The sequence below is a fragment of the Nelusetta ayraudi genome, unplaced genomic scaffold, assembly GCF_046127955.1.
Source record: "Nelusetta ayraudi isolate G7.1 ecotype Tasmania unplaced genomic scaffold, CSIRO-AGI_Nayr_v1 ptg000132l, whole genome shotgun sequence".
Lineage (NCBI taxonomy): Eukaryota > Metazoa > Chordata > Actinopteri > Tetraodontiformes > Monacanthidae > Nelusetta > Nelusetta ayraudi.
In genome coordinates this window covers 1,861,322-1,884,373 of record NW_027466182.1, presented here as the reverse complement: position 1 = coordinate 1,884,373, position 23,052 = coordinate 1,861,322, and the positions used below count along the sequence as shown (strand labels likewise).

The window sequence follows — 23,052 nt, the reverse complement described above, 5'->3', positions numbered from 1 at the left end:
CCAGGTCAGAGTTGGAGTTAGCATGACAATAATGAGTATGTTCAGTCACTCGGACGCCTCGGGTGGGAGAGGGGAGAGGGGAGAGGGGAGAGGGTGGGGGGAGGGGGGGTCGGAGGGGTGGCCTATATCCGAACGAGGCTCTCTGCACGCGACCGCACCTGCGTCAATGTGACGAGATAGTGAAAGTGACGCTTACAAAGCTGGAGGTGTCCAGCTTCTTCCGCCGGGCCAGGTCCGTGATGTTGTCCCCGTTGTAGTTGATGCTCTCCATGCAGCCTTTGAAGTTCTTCCTGCCTCCGCCCACCGGCTTGCCGCTGTACGGCATGCCCCCGAAACTTAGCTGGAAGCAGAAAGGGAAAGGGCAGGCAGAGAGATCAACAGACGGATATATGGATAGATAGATATTGTAAATGAAACGTGGTCTTCCTGGGACAAATACTCTCAAATAAGGGAACAACTGAAGGTAAAAGACAGTAAAATACAAAGTACATTTAATCTACGGCAGCAATTTTCAATCATGGACAGATTCAAGATTGTTCTATAGCTTTCCCACATACGAAGTGTATTTTGGTTTTTCTTCCTCCTATTATTTTCTGAGAGAAACACAAGACGTTATCTGCGCTTAATCTCCAATTATCTGCGCCTGCTGAAGCTCCGGTAGCCTTAGTCATTACTGCCAAACATAGCAGTATAACTATGTATAGCACTCAGCAATTGTGCCTGCATATGTGGCTCTTTCCAGTGCTGGATGAGAGTGAAAAAAAGACACAGGAATACGTGAGTGATTGCACAAACAGGACGGAGGAGCCAGACTAGGGGTTGCGGCGCACCGTCGGTAAAAGCCGCTCGCAGTTCTGCTCACCAGCCGGGCCTGAAACGGGTTTCGAACGCTACTTGGAACCCGTCCAGGGCCTCACACACGCGCGCACCTGCACGTCTGTTGTGTTGATTTCCCCAACGATCTCTTAATTCAAACGGCATCGCTTTAATTGGGCTACGGTTTCGCCCCCCCCCCTGGCCCGTTTGTCAGCGTCCCACTTAACACGGGAATGGATCGGCCAACGTCAGCGATTCTCCGAATTCCGAAAGGTTGCGCTCACAAAAACAAAACAAAACACAACAACAAAAAAAACACGTTTGTGCCCGTGGATCTCGCCGTGCGCCCTCCTCCGAACCTCCGTTACGAGCGGGCGCAACCATTCCGCATTTCAAAAATCAATTTCCTGTTTTGGTGTATTATTAGCCAAGCTCTTTTGCATTCCATTACTAAGTGACATTAATTATGTGCACTGTATGGATTAGCGTTATGGAGCCGAGCAAAAGCCAATATCTCATTTCCTGGTGGGTATCACTTCACCACACACACACACACACACACACACACACACACACACACACACACACACACACACACACACACACACACACACACACACACACACACACACACACACGGGAGGCCACCGGCGATGAGCAGTTGTTAAAAATAAATAAATAAATAAATAAATAAATGAAGGCGATAGAAGAGCAGTGATTCACCCGAGAGGAGTCAGAACCAGGCCTGCAACTGTAAGCTGCAGGAAACAAACAGCCTCCTGAAAACAAACCATGAATAAGTAAAACGCCAAGCGGCGTCTTTCACAGGCGGGCTGATGTGAACCTGTTGGATCTCCAAGCAGTTGGAGACAGTTCGGGTTCTCCTTTTTTTTTTTTTTTTTTTCTTCTTGATACTGTGCTGCCCCGCACGCCGAGCGCCGCCCAGGGGTCTGAAGACAGAACGGCGCATCTGTTTTCACGCCGAGCTTGAGTTCCAGGAGTGCAAATACAACACGGCAGCTCGATCATTAATGGAATGGAGCCCTCAGTACCCTCACCGCTCACGTGCGAGAAGCTCAAAGTCAACCCTGCAGGCGAACACACTTCTGTGTTTCTTCCTCCCCCCGCGCCCCCCATTTCCAACTCTGGCAACTCTATGTACTTGCCACCAGATCCATGTGAAGAGAAGACAGAGATATTGAGAAACCTCTCAACAAGGCAGGCACGAATGGTTTTGTAAAAACCTGCTGCCTGGAAACTTCAAGTTGGAATGACTTACAGGAGAGGGACAGGGGTGGCGAGACGTTTTCAGGCTTAGAGGGCGGCCGGAGAGGAGGAAGGATACTCTGTGATTTATGGGCGTGTACTAACAATAAGAAAATAAGGAAATGGGAGCAATAAACGCCACCAAAAAAAAATTGCACAGCGCGACATAATCATCGTAAACGCAGCCTTGGCCGTCGCGCCGCCCATTCGTCTTGGCGCCAACGGGTTTATTTGGAGCCAGGAAATTACCAAATAGATTACCGCCTTGGGGAAACTTGGAAAAGTGCCATGTGTGCATTAAAGATGAATTTGCACAATTTGGGGGGGGGGGGTTGGGTGGATGGGATCCAGGATGTGAGATGTGGATGGCAAAACACAGACTGCACTGATAAATGTGCTCCCTCACTGTGGAACCTCAGGTGCTTAACATGACCAGGGCACTACACAGAGCTTGTTAAGCAATAAGTACTGAACAGGAAGGCTTGTAAAGGCTGTAGTGCATTTTAGATGCATTCATTTGAACGCCTACCAACCAAAACTAGCTAGTTTGCATTTATTCTGCTCTATGTAACCCCTGGTGGTGACCTCCTGTCGGTGCCTTCAAAGTCTTCGGGCTCCCTCACCTCATAGTCCAGATCGAGGTGGTCGAACTCTCCGTTGGTCCTGAAGTGCTGGGTGTGTCTGTCCAGGGTGAAGTTGACGTTGCGGCGGTAGCGCTCGATCACCACCGAGTGCCAGTGGTTGTCATCCAGTAGGCTGCCGGTGGTCACGGAGGTGTGGCCCAGGATGGAGCCGTACTGATTGCTTCCTGTCGTTGGGGTGGGGGGTATCAAAAAATACGACCAGTGTTGGCGTGTAATCCATTACGAGGTAATCCACTACTGTAATGAAACTACTACTACTTCTTTTACTTTTTTTTTTTTTTTTAGCAACGGAGTAATGTAATGGGATTACTGTGGCAAAAGTGGGAATTATATCATAATTACTTTATCAAGTAACAATTCCATTACTTTTCGTCTACATCAAAGAATATTGTGTGCTGGAAACAAGACGTTCTCAACTGTTACTTTACCTTTTTTTTTTTTTACTAAAGTAATTAGTAATTGATTACTTATGAAACAAAGTCGTTAACAAGTAATTAGATTACTTTTTAAAGGAGTAATCAGTAGTCAGTAGTTGGACTACTTTTATGGAGAAATCCCAACAACACTGAATATGATTCACTTTAAGTATAATTAGAGAATATATGTCAAAATATTGATTTGTTTTGGCCAGAAATGAACAATTTGTTGCTTTGATGCTGTCTTAAAAAAACAGCACTGGGAGATAAGTTCTCAGGTAAATGCTTGTGACGCCCACCAAGGTTGATCTGCAGCAGTAGCTTTGCCTTGCGCAGCTCCAGGGTGATGTAGTCGCCCTGCTGGCCCTCGCCGTGGAGAATCACCCCGTCGCTCTCCGACGTCTTAAACCTCAGCGCGATCACGTCCTTAATGATCTTCATCTTTTTCACCTGCAACAGATACGACAATCAGCACTGTAAACAAACAAACAAACAAACAAGTATCCAAACAAAAAGAAAGTGGTCAGAAAAGTTAAAAAATATCACGAGGAAGTTACTGTGATACCTTGAAACGGTACGAGATCACTCCCTGTCCGTCAAAGTTTATGACTCCCGCCCCTGGAAAACAAAGAGAACCGGAGCGGCGAGACGTGAGACTGACAGCAGGGAAATTGGCAGGAAGAAACAAAAGGCATGGAACAATTACCAGGGAAGAGGGATTAGTGAAGAGCGCAGTGATTGCAGTCGCAGCCAGAGAAAAGAACAACTCATCTCTGGCAAATGGCAGGTTAAAAGCGTTGTTGGCTCCTGAATGAAAAATGTCTAAAGGGTAATTTAGTCAGAGGAACCACCAGAAAGGAACAAAAAACTGATATCTGAAAATGCACATTTTAATTTCATTTTATACATGGAAACGTCTATTAAAGATCAGCTAGTAGAATAGAAACGCCACTTTCGCAGTATCCCCACTCACAGCGCAGAGTTGAAATATTTCTCACCCAATGTTGCTAACAGCATAAACTCGGGTCGGGTTTTTTTTTTTTTTTTTACTATGCCGTGTGCGGTTCTGGTAATATGGCCAAGCAGCTATCGCTGCGTGTTAATTAATTCAATGCCGTGTTGTGGGCAGATGATAAAATGAGGGGGGGGGGGGGGGGGGGGGGAGCAAATGAGAACATCTTAATGACGAGGAAATGGAGAGCGTGATTCATTGCGGTCAATGTAAATGTCAGGTTCATCAACTTTCATGGAGACGGGTTGACGTGGCGCTAATTGATATTCCCCTCCCCCCCATATGCTGACACTGGATCGCCGGCGTAATTAATTTCACTGGACACACGGAAAGTGAGGAGAATAAGTTTTATTTATGTCTGATGACATAACTGCAGCTGACTTAATGGATAGGGGTTGGTAACCTTAAGGTAAAACAGAACGTCACATTAGACAACAAATATAAAATGATTCATATCGTAAAGATTAAAAATTGCTGGTCATTAAACCTAAACTGTAACGCTAAGTTCGGCTCAAACAGTCTTTAATCTTTAGGGCCTTAAATGGTCTTTTTTTTTTTTTTTTTTTAAAGCTTTTCTTCGTACTATTATTTTTAAGTGTATGTACTGTATTTATGGAAGGCTGAAACTTGTCCAAGACAAGTGTAGCCTAGCCGGGCATTGCTGGTTTTATATCATTTAGAGAATGACGCATTCTGCAGGGATTCTGCAAGGAAAGGGTTAAGAAACAACGAGCGAAGCCAGGCAGGAGATGATCCCTCTCGTATCGTGAAAGGGAATCGGCCGCGCTGTCGAGGGCCTCTTCCATCCCATCACCGTCCCCGCTGTTAAAGCGGTGACTCAAGAGTGCGAGCGTGCCGTTGGCGAGGAACCGAGTGCGGTCCAGCCGTGGCTGGATCTCAAGGCGGGCCGGACTTGGCGTGATCGCACACCGCGGTCGCAGTTATGCGCAGACACGTCGGTGCGAGCTCGCACACTCGACGCGCTCTCTTGATTTCACGCCCGTGCACAAGCTAGGGGGTCCGTCCGTCCGTCCGTCCGCCCGTCCGCCCGTCCGTCCGTCCGTCCGTCCGTCCGCCCGTCCGTCAGCCGCTATCAAACGCCCCCACGCTGAGTCTCAGCGGGCGCACAGAGAACCTCTTTTTTCCCCCCCACTTCCGCTTCCCCCACTTCCATTTTTCTCCATTATGCTTCGCCTCTACTTTTTTCTCTCTCGGCTTCGAGCTTTATTATCTGCACGCCCACTTCCCCCACCACCCTCTTGTTCTCCTCGTGCCCTGTTATCATCGTCGCGGGGAGGACGTGGCGACCGCCGACAGCCTTCCTGATTGGTTTATGACATACCGGGGAACGCGTGCGTGCCAGTCGGAGAGGCGGCCGCCGGCCCAGCTGAGTGAGTGGGGGTGGGGGAGGGTTTCATGGCAATGGGTGAGGAGGAGGCACCTGCGGAGCTGTGCGAGGTGCAAAGACTGACTCTTTGATTTGGAGCCAGGACAGCTAAATTGACACTTTTTTTTTTTTTTGCCTTTTCCTTTTTTTTTGTTTTTTAACCTCCGACCCCGACAGACGGTTCCGTTTTAGACCGTGTGACCCAGATGGCTTCTGACTCCCTCCCTCCCTCCCTCCCTCCGCCGAGGCAGAGACGCGAAGCGATGGGGGTCGCGACGGAGATGGAAAAGGTTCATTAGGGAGTCAAGCCGAGGGAACCACAGGTGACAGGAAATAGAACAGCGTGGCGTAATAACGTTATGCAGATTGTGCGGGTGGCAGCGTGAAAAAAACAAAACAAAACATTGAAATCATCGCCGGGATGACATTGAAACAATCTGAGCCGCACGAGTGGTTTTAAGGGGTGCACTTTGAAAAGGGCTGGAAGTAAATACAGTTTCCGCTCGTGCAGGAAGTCTGTCTGCTGACCCTGACTTTCCTGGGCTGTGACGTTAAGTGGGCAAATCAAAGTACGCAGACTGGCGCGACTCAACAGCGTAGCAACAATCAAGAGAGAATTAACGTATGCAGAAGGACGGACCCGGTTCAGCAACGCCGACTAGAACCCCGAGTTAAAGTCTCGCACTGTCACCGCATGAGGAAGCTGCGGGTAGCAGAGCAAATTCAGTTGTTTTTTTTTTTTAACAGCACCGTTTGCCACCTGGGCGCGTGCGTGTCACTGTAGCGCGCCGCTAGTTGCTTTACGCAGCCTCCGGGAGGCAGCGACGCGGAGGAGCCGCCTCCTAACGAGCAGCCGCGGTGGTAAATCACGCCTCGCTGCGACACGTCTCACTGGGCGGGTGGCGGATTTAGCTGCTGCGGCTGGCTTTTTTTGGAACTTTTACGTTGGGGTGTCCAACATTATCGCTAGCATTGGTGCTCACGAGAAACTCGCTCCAAACTAAATGATAAAAAGTCACTTTTGATCCTTCATCTAAGAAGCCAGCTGTGCTTTTTTTCGGAGGTGGGGCAAACTCCGCTTGATTGCGATTGGGCCTTAAAAAAATAAAAATAAAAATAAAAATGTAAAGGCCACTCTGCGGCCTGGCCTGACGTACGCCTCCTTGCGCCTCCTCCCGCCATAATTGATTTTCTGTTGATCCCACGTTCATCAAAATGCAAATGGGCATGTAAATTCCGCTAGCACTGGTGGATCGTCACCAGCTCCCCGTCGCCGGCAGCTCTGGCACAGACACGCGGCCCCTCGTCGTCGCCGCACGCGGTCCTGGGTGATTCACAATGCGCTATTGCATTTAATTATCATACATTCTCAACGCCCCGGAACCATCATCCGCAGCCGACACATTTTAGCGATTATGCCGGAATAATAACATTTATATTTATCCGCCTCCTTCTCCTCCCACCACTTTCCTCACACGCCCGGCTTTATCGTTTCCCTTTTTCTCCCCCTTTCCCAAACTCCCACCCCGCCACTGTTGACGTCTTGAAATTCGCAGCTCTCCTCGCCTTTTATCTCGGCACCAGGGAGCGGGGAGAAGAAAAAGCCTAAAGAGGGGGGTCCGGTTGCCGGGAGAGAGAGGGAGACGCGGGAGCCGTGCGCAGCGCAGGAGGAGCGACCGACATCGGTGACGGCGTAATCACCGGCGACAGCAGAGTCGCCTTCAAAACACAGCGGGCGGACTGCCCCTGTGAGGTGGCACGCATTGGGTTGTGTATACACACGTGCGTCCAAACGCCATCTTCAATATCCGGGGATTTATTAGCATTGCTTTTCTTCCCCCTTCCCCGCCATTTGTTCATCTTATTTGATGCCACAGCGTCATATGTAAGACACCCGAGAAAATCCCTTTGGTTATTTATCCGTCAGGGAGATGCTTCCCCCTGATACTGTTGTTGTTGTTGTTGTTGTTTCCTTTCCATCTCGCAGCCTCTGGAATGGCTTGTCCTGTTCTGTTTTGCTCGGCGGGCACTTAAAAGTAGGAAAAAAAGAAAAGAAAAAAGAAACTAACAAAACATCTTTTTCCTCTGTGATTTATAGTACGCCATGAAACAAATCACAGTTCTGCGGTTGCGGCCCCTGCGGAGCTCCATTAGAGGCAGTTACAGCGAAGGTCATGTCAGCAGTTACAGAGGAAGGATAAAAGATGAATATAAATGATTTGTCCGTTGGAAATTTTTTACTGACTGATTTTGCCGCAGGTGCACATCATCCGCCCCTCACATCTCGGCTCGGCGAGCGGCAGGCGGGAAGTGTTTGACGGGCGGGCGCGGGGGGGGCGAAGAGGGTCAGATGTGTTCGGCTGCATTTACGCGTAAGGCCCCGATCGTTCAATATCGTTTTAACACGTTGTATTTATCTCTTCTTGAGATGTAAACACACAAATTGCTACCTTAACTTTGTTCAAAAATGTATTCAAATGGTTCAATTCCCTTCAGAGATGCTTGAGGATCGTTTGCAGGTATGATTGGACTCCACTTGTTGGACTTGACCATCAGTGGTGATTGGCTGACGTCTAATACGTAAAGAAAACTTGAAGCTACGCCTGCTGTCAAAACAAAAAAACAGCACATCTAATTTAAGTCCAGCGCTGGTTCAGTTGGATTCCGTAAACACCGCTAACCTTAATCAGCGTTGCGGCCGCTCCTTGCTGCTCTTATCTTTACCCGACTTGTTCTTTTCAACGTGGAAGGAAATGAAACAAGGAGGGTTGGGCGGCGGCGGGGGGGGGGCATAATCAAAGAGGGGAGGCATGACCAGAATGTAATATAGATGTCCATGCGTTCACGCACATCCATATGCGCCGTAGAATCCCATCTCCACAGCCGGGAGAGCGGACGTGTGCCACTTCTAACAGTAATTTCACGCGGGGCTTTAATTGAAAATTGTTATCAAAATCAATTTGGCAGCCTTTAATGGGATGAGAGGAAAGACTCGGAGAGAGTCGGCTCCCCTGGATGATTTGTTGAGAGTGAGAAGAGGCAAGACAGCGCGGCCGCGCGACTGTGTGTGTGTGTGTGTGTTCTTGTTTGTGTGTCCTTCAGCCTGTGCTGTAAATGCGCTCGGAATATTCGCGCACAACAAGCAGGTTATTAAACTGGGTTCTTGTCTATTCCCTCATACGATTAGCTCGCAACAAAGACAATATCTGCCAGTCGACACGTCGGCAGGCTCCTGCTGGCCCTGGTGTTGACACTTTTGATGGAAAAAACAATACAAGTACACCAGGTTTTGAGACTGCAGGCGAATCTGATTCAAATCAGATTCCTTCTCAAATCTGACTTTTAAGGCTGACTGTCCACACTGTTTTTTTTTTTTTTAGCAAGTGTCCAAATGGGATCTGGCTCTGTTCAGACTGGGCCACATGATTGACTCATCTGACAGGTTGCTGTCGCAGCAACGTCGGAGCGGAGGCGTCGTCCAGCGTGGCGTATAGCGCGTGACGTCATTGTAATTGCGACAACGGCACTTGTTGCGAGACATGCGCGGGAGCTTGACCTGTAGAGTGACATCACGGACAGTCAAAACCCATCGGTGTGTTTGGAGCTGTCCACACTGAGGCACATCTGTCCGAATGCGATTTGAAACTACCTCCAGAAGGTGGTTTCAATCCGTTTTGCAGTCTGAATGTGGCCTAAGTGAATACTGGTGGCAACCTATTTCTATGATGCACTACAGGCAAATGTGTGTGTGTGTGCGTGCGTGTGTGTGTGTGTGTGTGTGTGTGTGTGTGTGTGTGTGTGACTCACAGTAGGAGCAGCCGTAGACTTCTATGCGCAGTCCGATCCGCCCCTCCTCGCTCCAGTCCAGCGGGACGAGGCGCAGGAAGCGCGCCACGATCCCCTGCTGCAGCTCGTGGCGGACGGAGCTCTCCGAGTTGGAGTTGCCGGAGAAGGCCTGCGGAGCACAGGTGGAGGGGAAAGCGGATCAACAAGCAGCATTTTCCGAGAGGAGCGGTGGTTGTGTGTGTGGGGGGGGTGCCGCTCCACTACTTCCTGCCCTGAAGGCGCACGCTCGCTAAACACGCAAAGTAATTACCGGTCTGTGTCACGTGTAATCCGGCTGCCGTAATACAGCCTGACCGCGGGGAATTCTCTCTCTCTCTCTCTCTCTCTCTCTCTCTCTCTCTCTCAAAAAAAAAGCAGCTTTCAGATTTAAGTTGAAGCGAAACATCGGATGCTTAGATTATTACACATTTGAGCTGATGGGATTCTAGGGGAGCTGCGACTGATGGTTTTCACATCTAGTCGCGTTTGCGTGCGTCTAAATGTGGAGGTGGTTCAGCCTTTGATATTTCAACCTCCAGGAAACAGGACAAATGCATGCAGGTGATCAAACGTTTTCACTGGAGATGGAATCTTTCCTGAATTCTTGGGATTTATCTCACGTGTCCAACCAGGTAAAAAAAAAAAAAAAAAAAAAAAGAAATTGGAAAGGGTTTCTAACTTATGTAAAATCATACTCCAGAAATGCACTCTTATTTCTCTTATTTGCTCGATTCCAATTGATTTTTTTTTTTCATGTTTTGAAAGGCCACTGATGTCAACGAAGCTATAAGTGTAATTGGCCTGAAGGTAACACGTCCGTGTAATTGCAGGACTGTAGAGCAGGTGAGACGCCCGCAACACAAGTGACCTTTTGGATTTGCCATTGAAGTCAGTGGCGGCTTAGCGGCGGCCAGGTGCTGCATGGAGGCTGTACACTGCCGAAAAAAAGGTTAACCCCCCCACAACGTCACCTTTAATGTTCTTTATTGTCTCCTTTCTTTGATTCTGTGCCTCTGCTACCTCCCGCCTGGCCTGTCTGTCTGTCTCAGCCCAGCGGCCGGTGGAATGAAACAGGGACCCTCTAACCAGCCACTAATCCACTTGCCACACCCCCTGGACTAGTCTCGCATCTGTGCTGGATTTTTATTATTATTATTATTTTTTTTTTTTTTGCAAACAAACAGACCTCTCGGACGCTGTTTGGGCTTTCTCGCGCGCACACGCCGCCGAACGCGGAGAAGGCACCGCTAATAGCCTTGCAGGTGACTGGCGGAGAGGGAGACACTGGCCGGCCATGTGCTGCTGCCGATAAGACGCGAGGCGGGCGGTGGGGGCCAAGAGGGGAAGGAGGAAGGGAAGGGGGGGGGCTACCGAGGCGCGGGCCGACTCCTCGGAGACGTGCGTGCGGCCCCACAGATACGCTATCTGCGAGAGCGGAGGCGGCCGAGGGTTCAATCTCGGCTTTGAGCCTCCTGAACCTTCTCGCCGTGTCGGAAGTGGAAATTAGCAGAGCGCCATTTCCCTCTTCTTTTTCTTTCTTCCTTTCTTTCTTTGGCTTTTCACATTCAATCTCTCATCCAAAAAGGTAGGGGGGCGCACAAAAGGAGCAGGTTTTTCCTTTTTCTTTTGTACACCACTCTGCACCGCCACCCGCATGCACGCGGCTCAACATGACTCATCTCTGAACCTCCTTGTCTAAGTGCGCTTTAACCGCGGCTTCCGCTCTTCGCACCTGCACGCACGCTGCGGATCTGAGTGATTGCTTAAGGGCAACAATGCCCTTTTTTAAAGAGACGGAAGCTTGCAGCTCACTCGCTACTGCACTCACGGCACCAGCACTGTATTTATACGTATACGTAGTTTATACGTATTTATACGTATTACCCGAGAAGTCGGGTTGCTTGCTAATCAGACTCGTGTTCAAAAGAATGAGGGTAGGCCTTGTGCAGACAAATCCAAATGGGGAGAAATGATTTTTTGTTGTTGTTGTTGTTGTTGTTTCTGTCCCCATTAAGGAAGCCACAATAATAAAACCACAGACAAAAGTAAATTATGGTAAATTGCATGACCCCATGTCAGGTTGTTTGACCTTCTGCACAACTGTGAGAAAAGACAGCCTTGAATATGACCCGGCAAGCCAGGGGTCAGATGCAATAGCTGGAAATAGAGATAACAAACTCATCCATATGTGTGCACATCACTTGATAAGACTGCGTGTGCATATTGATTCCAATACAGAATATTTTTTGAGCAGAACACTGGAAAGCTACAGCTTTCAAAGGCAAATACATTTAAAATTCAAATCGTCACTGTTATTGTTATTGTGTCGAGTGTTCTTATTCAAAAGTACGTTAATTCCAAACACGGGCGAGACTCAGTGCGCCTGAACCTCAACGACCTCAATGACGTCTTACGCAATTCACAGCGGGGAAAAAAAAAAAAAAACGTCATGACAAAGGATGAAATAACAAATTCAATATTCAATGCCGTGTAACTTATTCAGTCCCACTTCTTTTGCAGGTTTTTCAGTTCTCAAGAGCTCCCTGAACTCTGCGAGTGCAGGGAGCGCAGAGTTTGTTTAGCGGCCCCTTGAGGACTCGCGGCTAAGATGCTGCAGAGCGCAGAGGAAAAGACGGCTAAATAATAAAAGGCTGTGACACGACGTTGAGGATATTTGTGCGTCGTTTTCCCCGGCCAAACCTTTCAGACACTCGTTCATATTTGCGCTCGGCGCGTCCTGCGCCAGAACACCTGTGGCCCTGGCCGAGGATCCCAATGCGAATAAACCCCGTGCGTCAATTTCCATGCTCGTGAAAAGCCGGACCGTCTGGCCACGCAGCACCCGGCCGTTTAAAAGTGAAAATCGCCCTTAAGCTCAGAACGTCGTCCAAATAATAGTGGTCCGAAAACCTGGCTGACAGCATGCCGGCGGCCACTTTGTTTCACGAGACGCTTTCGCTTCCGCTCAGCGAGGTGTGAGGCGAAGGGGGAACAGGCAGGCGGAGATATAGAGAACAAAACTTTATTTGTCTCAAACCCAAAGCTCTGCCTCCCGGTCCTGATTTTTCCAGCTCCCCCCCCCTCCCCTTCCCTTTACTTTTTCTATTGTGCTCATCCGGCTATTCAACACTTATCTTTGCCTGGCTGAATGAACAGCTCAATTCAAAAGGATTACTATGCAGAGCTGGGGACAGGCGGCGGGATGGGACAGGGAGAGCGGCAGCAGGAGGAGGCGGAGGGGCGGGCGGAGGCTTCTGTTCGCTTATAAGACTTTTGCAAGGCGGCGAAGTCAAGCGTTTAATTCCCTCTCTTCACCATTCAAATCATTAACCTGCAAAAACCGGGGCGGGTAATTGGCAAGGCATGCGCGCGCCGCCGCCGCCGCCGCCACGAGCGCTGTTTGTTTGGCCGCTCGCGTGCCCGCTGACTTAAGAGCTTAGGCACTTTGACATTTCTGCCTAATCAAGAAGTGAGGCAATTTACAGCAAGCAGAGGCCACGGAGCGCCCGAGGAAGATTCCACTTCTGGTTTTTATTTTAGTTTTCTTTTTTTTCTTTTTTTTTTAAATTTTCAGCCCCTCCCCTGACGTAGGGGATTTACGTGTACTCACAGACATGCTATTTTTTTTTTTTTTTTCTTAATTCATATTACGCGCGTTTCTCCCGAGAGTTATAAAACCGGTGAACTATTCAGGCCACGTCGCGACGAAATTAACTGCAGCGCTTCATTAGATTGAAAAAAAAAAAAAAAAAAAAAAAAAAAAAAAGATTAAGGCAGACCATCGCAACAAATGAATTAAGGCACGAGAAAAGCTCAGGGAATACCTGCAATAAATTACTCCAGAGGATGTTCTGAACATTAGCAGGAAAGCGAATACAAAACGGAATATATTCGTCTGGCATGGGAATTTTAGTTTTTGCCTATTTGCTGCTTGCCATGCGGCATAATGTAAGCCTGGGAACCCACGCAGACAACAGAAATCCACCCAATAGTTTTAGGCAAACCATTTCAAAATTTGATTTGTTTTTTGCCTTCGCCCTAAGACAGCTGGGATAGGCTCCAGCAGACCCCTGTGACCCTGAATAGGAATAAGCGGGTATAGAAGATGAATGAATGAATGAATGAATGATTTGTTGTTTTTTTTTTAAATTACAGTAATAGCCAAAATTCTGCAGCGCTTTTACCAAATCAAGCCGCCTAACTGATCAGTGGCGGCGAATCAGTGAGTGGGAAATTGACTTGGAAGAGGTAGCCAGGCCCCTTGTAGGGTATTTTGGCCCATTAGGGCTGTTGTCGTTTCTGAAACAACAAGCCAATCACTGTGGGACAGCTAGCTTGGGAAAAAGCTAACAAGCGGGAAAAAAAAATTAAAAAAAGAAATTGTGGCGTCGCGCACACACATACAGAAAACTCCCAGGATACACAAGCGTTTTGGCCTGCACACGAACAAGCACACAGTCCAAAGACTCTCTCTCCCGTCCCTGCACCACAGTTTCTGACTGATTCTCTTTGGCTGAGTTCACTGCATTTCCATCCATTCATTGTATGCGACTTTCTCTCTCGCCCTCTCTTTCTCTCCCTCTCTCTCTCTCTCTCTCTCTCTGCGCGTGTGTGCGTTTGCTAGTGTTTTGACAGCCAGACACTAGCCATTATGGAGAACAGATCTCCAGATACTGAGACAGAACAAGTGAATTTTTCGATGTTTTTTGGTGGTGGGGATGAGTATGCTCGTTGTTATTGGACCGGTTTTTGGACAGAGAAAGTGTGTGTGTTTGTGTGTGTTTGTGTGTGTGTGTGTGTGTGTGTGTGCGTGTGCGTGTGCACGTGCCGCCTTCCAACAGCGACAGGGGAAATCAAAGCGGCCCGGTCTGGTCTTTTGTTTTTTTTTTAATCGACAAATGTACAGGATGGGGGAGCAGAAAGGCCACATGTGTTTCTGTGACGCAGCGAGTTCCGCAGTGTTTTCTCTGCGTGACTTGGGAAATTCTTTTTCTATTCTTTTTTTTTTTTTTTTTTTTAAATAATTAATCCTCCATTCACTCAGGAAATTGGAGTCACTGCCTTGTTGTTCTGGTGCGCTCGTTTCATTTGAACTCAAAAAAAATTTGAGCTACGCTATAAAAAGTGGAATTTAGAGTTTCCAGTTTTCAATCTTTCCAGTTTGACAATAAATGTTATCTGGCCACAGCAACAGGCTCGCGTTGCCACCGGCAGCTGTGACTTGCTAATAATTAGACAAATACGACAGTGTTTAAGGCATTTTGGAAATAACGTGAGGCACACGTGTTTTACGTCCACTGTTTTGCGGAGTAAATTTTACACTGCAATACGTGTAGGTCACAGATTGCAGATAAATAACTGGGTTTTGGCTTCTTAGCTGTGACATGTATTCACGTTTGATTGCAAAACTTGTGAATAAGTAAAAGAATGTGAGACAAAAATATCTGTACTTATAATGAATGGAAGCAAAAAGCCCCAAACGGGGCGCCTGCACTTCTTTCAGAAGGCAGCATTCGCCTATTTTCCCCGCCGACAGCTACAACTGTCACTGTACAAATGTCGACAACGCCTGCTCCATCGGAATTGAACCTGGAGTGGCCACAGGCTCGCACTGCCATTTCGAGATAGAAACGCCTGCAACCTGCATAATCCGAACCTGAGAGAGCAGCACCTTGGACTCCCGAAAGCAAAAGCAGAACGCAAACCAGACAGCGAAGCAGTCACATTCAGCAGTTGTTTTTTTTTTTGTTGTTTTTTTCAAAATAAGACTCCTCAGTGGGGGAGATTCTCGGCCTCCCCGCGGCCAAAGAACCACTTCTTGGCACTTGCAGGCAAAATTAAAATTCTGAGCTACACAGTCAATCAAACCTCCCACTAGGGGTGGAGAGAGCGCGAGCAAGATGTGCTGCGGGCAGAAGCTAAAGTGAATTTTTTTTGATCTGGTTCTGGAGCTCCGGAGGGGTTACATGAATTATTTGACCCGTTCCCGTTCTGTTTCCCCGTCTCCTCGATTGTTCAGTTATTGCCTTGGTTCCGACGGCTGTACATTTCAATTCCAATTCCAATTTTTTTTTTTATTATCATTATTATTATTAGGTAAGCAAATGGAACGTAGACGGTGCCCCCTGGTTTTTCCACAATTAACAATACCTTTATCTTTTACTCCTGCCGTGTCGTTTAACGTCTATTCTCCGGATGCTTAAAACATCTCCTTTCGCCCGCCGCCGCGGATGTTCGCCGCGCAGTTTCATTGAAGCCGACACATCACTCTGCCCTTTGTACGTATTTAAATCCAATGCGCCGGAGCGTCGGCCCCTCAGTTCACAAATTTCAATAACCGGCTGTTAAAGAGCGGGTGACAAAAGGACGCCGGGAGCTCTTTCCGCGCCTCACACGCAGCAGCTGGCTGAAGAAGGGGGGGGGGGGGCTTTTTGGAACATTTTATGCTAATGCCTTCTTCACGCAGTCTTTGGCCAACAAATTAGTCCGGAGTTATCAAAAGTAATACCCCACCCCCCCACCCCCCCCACCCCCGGCCCGACCGTGGAAAGTCAAGAACCGTTTTAAGCGCCATCGCCATCGCCGCCGTCCCGCTTCTTATCGTGGCGAAAAATTATCATCGGTGCGGGGAAACAACCTCTCGATGGCTGAATTAAAGTTTAACAGAGGCAGACGGGGAGCCGCGCACACGCGGAGACGCGGCGGGGAAACAATGGAGCTTTAAGAGACCATTAGTCAGGCTGTGAACGTTTGGCACCCACTCTCGCTCCCCGCTCACCAGGGGACCGGGCGGTGATGGAGTGAAGAGCAGCTGTCTGGCTCCGCCGTGGGAGCGGGGCCGCACGTGGCGGCGCCGCCCGAGACTCTGAAGGCCTGCGCGCCTGCGTGTGTGTGTGTCGACATTACGTCTGAGAGGTGAGAGGCACTTTCACACCCGTCGGAGCGCTCGCGTCGCGCCTGCAAACGCACCCACGGAGCTTTGACGCCATTAAGGAGAGAATCTGGGATCTATTTCTGTAGAGGCAACACGAGTCAGTCGGAAAGGGTCCGCTGTCGAAAGTAAGGAGAGAAAAAGCTGGGCTAGGTTGGGCATATTGCGGCATCACGGTTTTGTAATAGCCCAGAATTGTGCAATCACAGAGGGAACCAGAAATATGAGGTCAAGGACAGACATTCTTCACAGCAGCCACTAAATCTTACACACTGGGAGTTTTGAGAAAAAATAAATGTGCCATCGCCAAGTTACAACAGCGCAACGTGCACGCTTTTCCGTCGAGGTCCCTCCTGCAGACGCTCCGGGAATCCAAGTGGAAGCGGGTCGGACTCCATTCATCATCGTCGTCGTCGTCGTCATCGTCATCGCCGGCGCTCGGCGAATCTTTAATTTTCACTCTGCTCTTATCTGAAACGGAGTGAGGCGACGTCGAAAAGATGGACGGAAAGCGCTCCGTAGGGAAGACAAGAGAGCCTGAAGTCTTAATATCGACAAAGATTTTTTTTTCTAAAAAAAAAAAAAAAGGAGAAAAGAAGCGTATGACTGTGCGAGTGCCTTTGATCTGTGTGAACACCGAAGTCGCGTTCCCGTGCGCGAGGGCATCGTTTCCTCTTTGCAGTTTGATAAGAATGACGATCCAAACAGGAGGACATTATCTATAAATAATACAGACATCAAATTGAATGTTAAACCCACCCTCCTAAAGAACGTGCATTAATATCTAATGAGAGCGCCTCCTCTGATGTGAATAATTCTCCTCTGATCGCCTCCCAATCCGTCTCATCTGATGGATCCACTTGCGTCGGAGCGACGGATTAGCACCACCTGTGTTCAGAAGCCTGAGAAAGGCGTGTTTGGATCGTTCCAACGAAGGAAATGTGCATTTCCAAGGAAGGTTTCCCGCATCGGAAGAAGGAGTCAAACTTTTTCAGGCAAAGGCAGGAGAATGTTGGAGCGCGTCCTGCAACCCGGCGACGTCATTAACCCAGGGCGCCGCGCTAATGGGGGAGCTAATCCCGCGCAGTCAGTCGTCGTGACGAGCGGTGGGAGCGGAAGAGCGACAGTTTGGATGGAACGTGGTGAAAGGCTGAGATTATCCCAACATCTGAGGCTTTTTTTCCCCCCCTCAACAGCTTCTGGCCCCTCGATGCCGGCTGCCGGCTTGGATGTGCACAGCGATAAATTAGTAGGGAGGGAGAAATTAGTCGAAAAGAAAAAGAATTCATGTTTACGGAGCAGATCCTCATCTTCTTCGACTCAGGATTTCATTACGGCGCAGCGGGAGCTTCGCCCTCCGTCAGCCAACGTGAAATTTGTTATGCCGCTTGTGATGAAAAGGGGGGGGGGGGGGGGGGGGGAATGTCTCATGATGTCATCATGTCGCCCAGTGCTGGAATTTTGATCAAACAAGCAAAAATGTTTATGATGCTGGCGGGTAAAAGCAGCAGGAACGTCCTCAGAGTTCTTCATGACGAATGCATCCTTGTCGTTCCATGTTTCAGCGCCGCCCGCCTGCTGCTGTCCTGCAGCTGTTTTCAGACTGGATTCCAAAATGATTTTTTTTTTTTTTTTGCTCTTTGGCCATCAGTGTTGGCCTTCGTGGGACCTCAGGAGACAATCAATCAGACACTGCCAGCCTTGCGTCCTGGACGGCCACGTGCCAACTGCTGCGATACATAGTCCGTTTGAATGGAGCAGCCAAAGCAGCGGAGGCTCATCAGCATACAGCGTCACCAAAAGTGCTTTATTTTAATGTTGAACATGTTTCTTCGTCTGCGCTCACGGTGCAAACGTGGAGACTTCTTCTTCATCGTAAAAATGTTTTATATGCGGGCATTTTTTTGTTTTTTTTTTCATAAGAGGGTTTCCTCCAGAGCTTAGCTTAGCAGAGAGGATATTAGTTTTAATGATATAGTATTTTAATATGCATTCCACGCTAAAAAGGCTCTTAATACAATTTAAGAGCTCTTTATTTATTTATTTTACTTTTCCAGCTCATTCTGGTTCATTGCATTAAATGAGGCCATCTTTCCCCCTTTTCCTTCCTATTAGAATCCACTCTGGATAAAACCGCCTGCTAAACGCAGCATTTACTAGGCACTCGATATCCGCAGTTCATCACACTGCACGATTCTGAGGAACTTGCTCGCTAACGATAAAAGTCAAGATTATTTGTCACGGCTCGTACCAAAGCGGGGGGGGGGGGGGGGGGGATTTCTGAATCTTCCACTAGCCTGTTCTCGTTGAGAAACAGAAAGGCCACCAAAGGACGAAAGAAAAGCTACTTTGCAGAAGTGACAAGGACAGAGCCATTCCTGGTTTTATTCTTGTGGAAAATAAAATGAAAAAAATACCCTGAAAGCACAATGTGGTATCTGTTCGATTAGTAGCCCCTGTCAGGAGTGTGGGTAAATCAGTGACACTGTCACTTTTTTTTTTTTTTTCCTTGAGCGCTGAGCCAAAATGGCTCAAAGGCCTCCTGACAAGATAACAAGGACAGTAATGTGTTTCCAAGCACCAGAGAGATGAAACACTATTTGGATCTTCTGCCTGTGTTGGTCTCAAAGATTGGTTTTCCTCTGTGTGATGTAATTTTACAAAAAAAAAAAAGAAAAAAAAAAGGGGGGGGGGGGGGTTTGCTTGTCCAATGCAATACGCTCTGGCATACAGTTTTAGGTCTTGTGATAAAACAAAAAATTAGCTGCAGACCTCGAAACACAGGCGGAGCTATTTTTTCACCCTTCGTTTGAATTTTTCATTTTAGGATTTGTGGTCCAGTTTATTGGATACATATATTACTGTCAACTGCGCTCACATGAAGTGCAGTTCGACACGTCCCCGCCCGCATGTATAAACAATGAGGGATTAGCCCGAGTGGCATCGGCCATATACGGTGTCTGCTCTCCCCCCCCCCCCTATATGCTTTCAAAGAATTTAGTCAGCAGCGTATGAGGCTCTCGACATTGCTTTTGTGTCTTTTCGTCACAGAGGTGAATCAAACTCGAGACGCTAGCGGTGTGCGGCAGATTGTTTTTCAATTTGAAATCTAATAAAACCAGAGGTGACACTGCTGACAGCAATATGATATATATATATATATATATATATATATATATATATATATATATATATATATATATATATACATACATATACATATATATATATATATATATATATATACATACATATACATATATATATATATATATATATATATATATATATATATATATATATATATATATATACATATATATATATACATATATATAAATATACATATGCATTGCAGAAAAACTGAACGTGCAAAGGGATAAAAAAATAAATAAAAAAATCAGACACTTCCCTCTTCATCAGGACTACTGAGCGGCAACAAACTGCCATTAAATAGTCAGTATGAGGAGCAGGAGAGAAAACAGCATGCTGAATGTCACCAAGTCAGGTCCCCTTAAAGCAGTGTTTTTCAAAGTGTGAAACACTGGGCGGGAGGGAGACAGGGCGCCCGGGGGATGTTTTCACGTCGGAATTTTTTCCACGGCGGAACAATTAACAAAAAGTGTTCAGTAGGTCGTAGCTAAGAAGAACGCTGCTCAGGTACACAGGACGGACAAATATTTGACAGGGACAAAAAGAGGAATTCAGGAGTCCGGCGGTGGCCACTGTTCTTTGTTGTTGGCCACTTTTGGCTGCCCGAACCCGAACCCTAATTCCAGCAGTAACCCTAACCCCAACCCTAATTCCAGCCTTATCGCTAACCCTAATGCCATGCAAGTCTATGGGGTCAAAAGTCAACTTTGTCCTAGAGAAATGGGCCCACTTGCCGGTTCATCGGGAATCCCTTCATACTGATTTCAGAATCCCCATGGTAAAAAGAGCTATTTGCTACGTTCAGCTCCAGAGATTTGCAGAAGTGACGCCGCTGCCATCGCTGCTACAGTATCGACTCTGCCGTCGCTTTCACCTCAGCGATGCCTCAGTCACGAGCGTCAGTCTCCTCTTTGGCCCTCTTCAACTCAATACCGAGTCAACCAATGACGGACAGCGACAGATGGAAACCTCATGAACCACCAGCCTGCTGAAACGGCAGTCCAAACTGTTTTTCATATACGTGGAAACCAAACAAATGGAGAACAATGCACCAAAGGGGGCGGAATGAAACCACAGACCACCGTGGCCGTGCCTACGCAGGGGCTGTTTGTTCCTTGCGCACGGCAACGTCTAGTGGGGAGGTGATATTGCGTGTCACAATTTAAAGAGACGCATGTGTGCAAATGTCCCTGCAGCGCCCCCCGACTCCTCCTTTGCTTGCTGTGTGGGCGAATGTGAGGGGGCCACAATCCACGTGCGCTTCCACATCCCCACACTTTGAATTATGCAAGGCGTATATTTACTGTTGAACCAATTAGTTCGAGCATTGACAGCTGTTGGGGAGCCATCCTCTGTTGCAGCTGCTGGTATTTTAATTATCGCGGTAATTTATCAAAGTCACCGCGGCTCCTCGCTAGTACATTAACGAGGCATCTTTCACGGAACCAATACTGCAGCAGTCAGCCAGGGCGCAGCCGCTCGCCGCCGCCGCCGCAACGACACAAGAGCTGAGCAAGCAGAGACGGCGCCGGGCGGCCGGGTGGGTCACGCTCGACTCTGTCGGACAGCGAAAGAGTTAAGTCATCAGCGTGGGGCAACAGCGGGCAGCGGCCCACAGGCCGAATGCTCTTGAATGGAAACTTCATGCATAAGACGGCGGGACAGGTGGTTTTCTCTCAGGAGATAGCAGCGTGAACCTCTTCCAGCAGAGGATGGAATTGAGCCGAATGTGATTGAACGGGCCAAAACGGGGTATGAAGGGAGTAGTGTGTGTGTGTGTGTGTGTGTGCGCGCGAGGCGGGGACATGAAGTTGGCCACCATTTCCAGCCTCATCCCTTTGATCAATAGTCTTTATGGTCCGAGTACTATTACCGCTGACACACAAACAGGCGCAACAGACTAAATCGCGCGCAAGCGAGCACACACGCCGACAAAAAAAAAAAAAAAAAAAAAAGAAAGGGGGTGGCGAAGTCGCCAAGAAGGACCGCGGCAACAAGTTCAGACGCATGCGTTTCTGTCCCGGGGCCTCTTCCAGATAAGGGCCGAGACGCAAAGGGAAACAAATGGCTCCACTTCCGCGGCAGCGGCGGCGCTTGAGGATTATTGATGGCGGACGCGCCGTTTCGGAATTACGGGCCCCCGTATTTGTTTACACGGGCAATATTTTGAATTACGTCGGTGATAAATTAGAGGGAGAGATATGTATCGCGCGCGGCGCGCCCGCACACAGCGGCGGAAACAGTCGGCTGTGGCTGCGGGAGGGGGGGGGGTGATACGAAAGATAGATTGTTTTTTTAGAGCGCTTGCGGGAATATTAGAAGGTATGAATCAGGGTTAATGACGGCGAGAGAAAGACTTTGGAGGGAATGACAATCAGGAAACAATTAAGGTGCAGCACAAACAACAATCTAATTACTGGAAACTGAGAAAGATCCATAATTGTCAATGCGACAAGTGGTCATAGCGCAAAATCCTTTTCATTACAACAAACTTGGTAAATGGTAAACGCACTGCACTTATACAACACCTCCCATCCATTGATGGTACCCCAAAGCGCTTTACAATGGACTCGCATTCACCCATTCACTCACACAGTCATACATCCCAGTCTGTCGTTGTGCCCTTGACTGGGATGCAGCGGGATTTGAACCGCCAGCCTTTCGGTCACTGGACAACTCTAACGCTCTACATGCCCGAGCTAAAGCCGCCCTCCAAACTTCAACAAATACAACTTCCAATCGCTCCCAGCTTCTCGCCGAGTGACTCGAATGAACCGGGAATCAACGGTGCGCGAACCACAGTGGGCGCCACTCACCCAAATGTTGCCGTCCTGGTGGTACGGCTTCCAGTTCCTCCCCGTGTCGCTGTACAGGAGCCGGTAGCGCGTCGTCCAGTCGGAGCTGCTGTAGCGGCCCTGCGTGGCCACAGCGCTCACCTGCTTCCTGGAGCCCAGGTCCACCTGCAGCCACTGGTAGTGGTCGCTGTCCAGAGGGGACCACCCGCCCGCACCTGCGGAGCAAATCTGTGGTGAGTTCCTCTCACCCCTTCAACAAAGCACAGTTTGCGCGTTTCTTCGAAAGCAGCTAGCAGAGAAGGGAAGATGTTTTTTTTTTTTTTCTCTCGCTTCCCCCCCCCCACGGGACACACGCGGCATGTCCACGAGGAGAGGGCACGACGGCAGGACCGCAATGTTGTTCTTTGATGGGCGGGGGGGAAGGTCGAGTCATTGTTTCGTCTATTATTAATGGTCAGCGTTGGGCCGAAAGCAGACGTTTACTAGAGAGGCAGCGGAGCCGCGGTGGAGACGTGATGTTTTATTCACCGCCTCACATACGGGACTGCAGTGATCTCGCTGTGCGAAGACGTTTTCCCACAATGTCAGGTATATATTTCTCTCCGGCAAAAAAAAGAGAAAAATTCTTCCTCTGAAACTATATATATATATATATATCAACTTTCAGGACTTGAGTCTATGGCATTTTAAGATGGATTGCTTTTTAATATTATAATATGACATTTTATACTTGCTGTTTTGCGGATTGATCAATTGTTTCAGCTTCAGATGAAAAAAAAACCAAAACACCCAGACTTGATCTTGATG

The 23,052-nt window shown here is 48.3% G+C and overlaps 1 protein-coding gene across 1 annotated transcript in view; it reads right to left on the bottom strand.

Annotated features, from left to right (window-relative positions):
• Positions 1–23,052, bottom strand: part of cntnap2a (contactin associated protein 2a) — a gene marked incomplete at its 3' end in the record, with an annotated part of 146,261 nt that overhangs the window by 26,924 nt on the left and 96,285 nt on the right. The window contains exons 3-8 of the mRNA XM_076051133.1: positions 22,267–22,460; positions 9,349–9,496; positions 3,708–3,760; positions 3,442–3,592; positions 2,706–2,890; positions 197–340 (exon numbers count right to left, since the gene is read on the bottom strand). Of these exons, the coding sequence (XP_075907248.1) occupies positions 197–340; positions 2,706–2,890; positions 3,442–3,592; positions 3,708–3,760; positions 9,349–9,496; positions 22,267–22,460 (875 nt within the window). The remainder of the gene's footprint in view (positions 1–196; positions 341–2,705; positions 2,891–3,441; positions 3,593–3,707; positions 3,761–9,348; positions 9,497–22,266; positions 22,461–23,052) is intronic.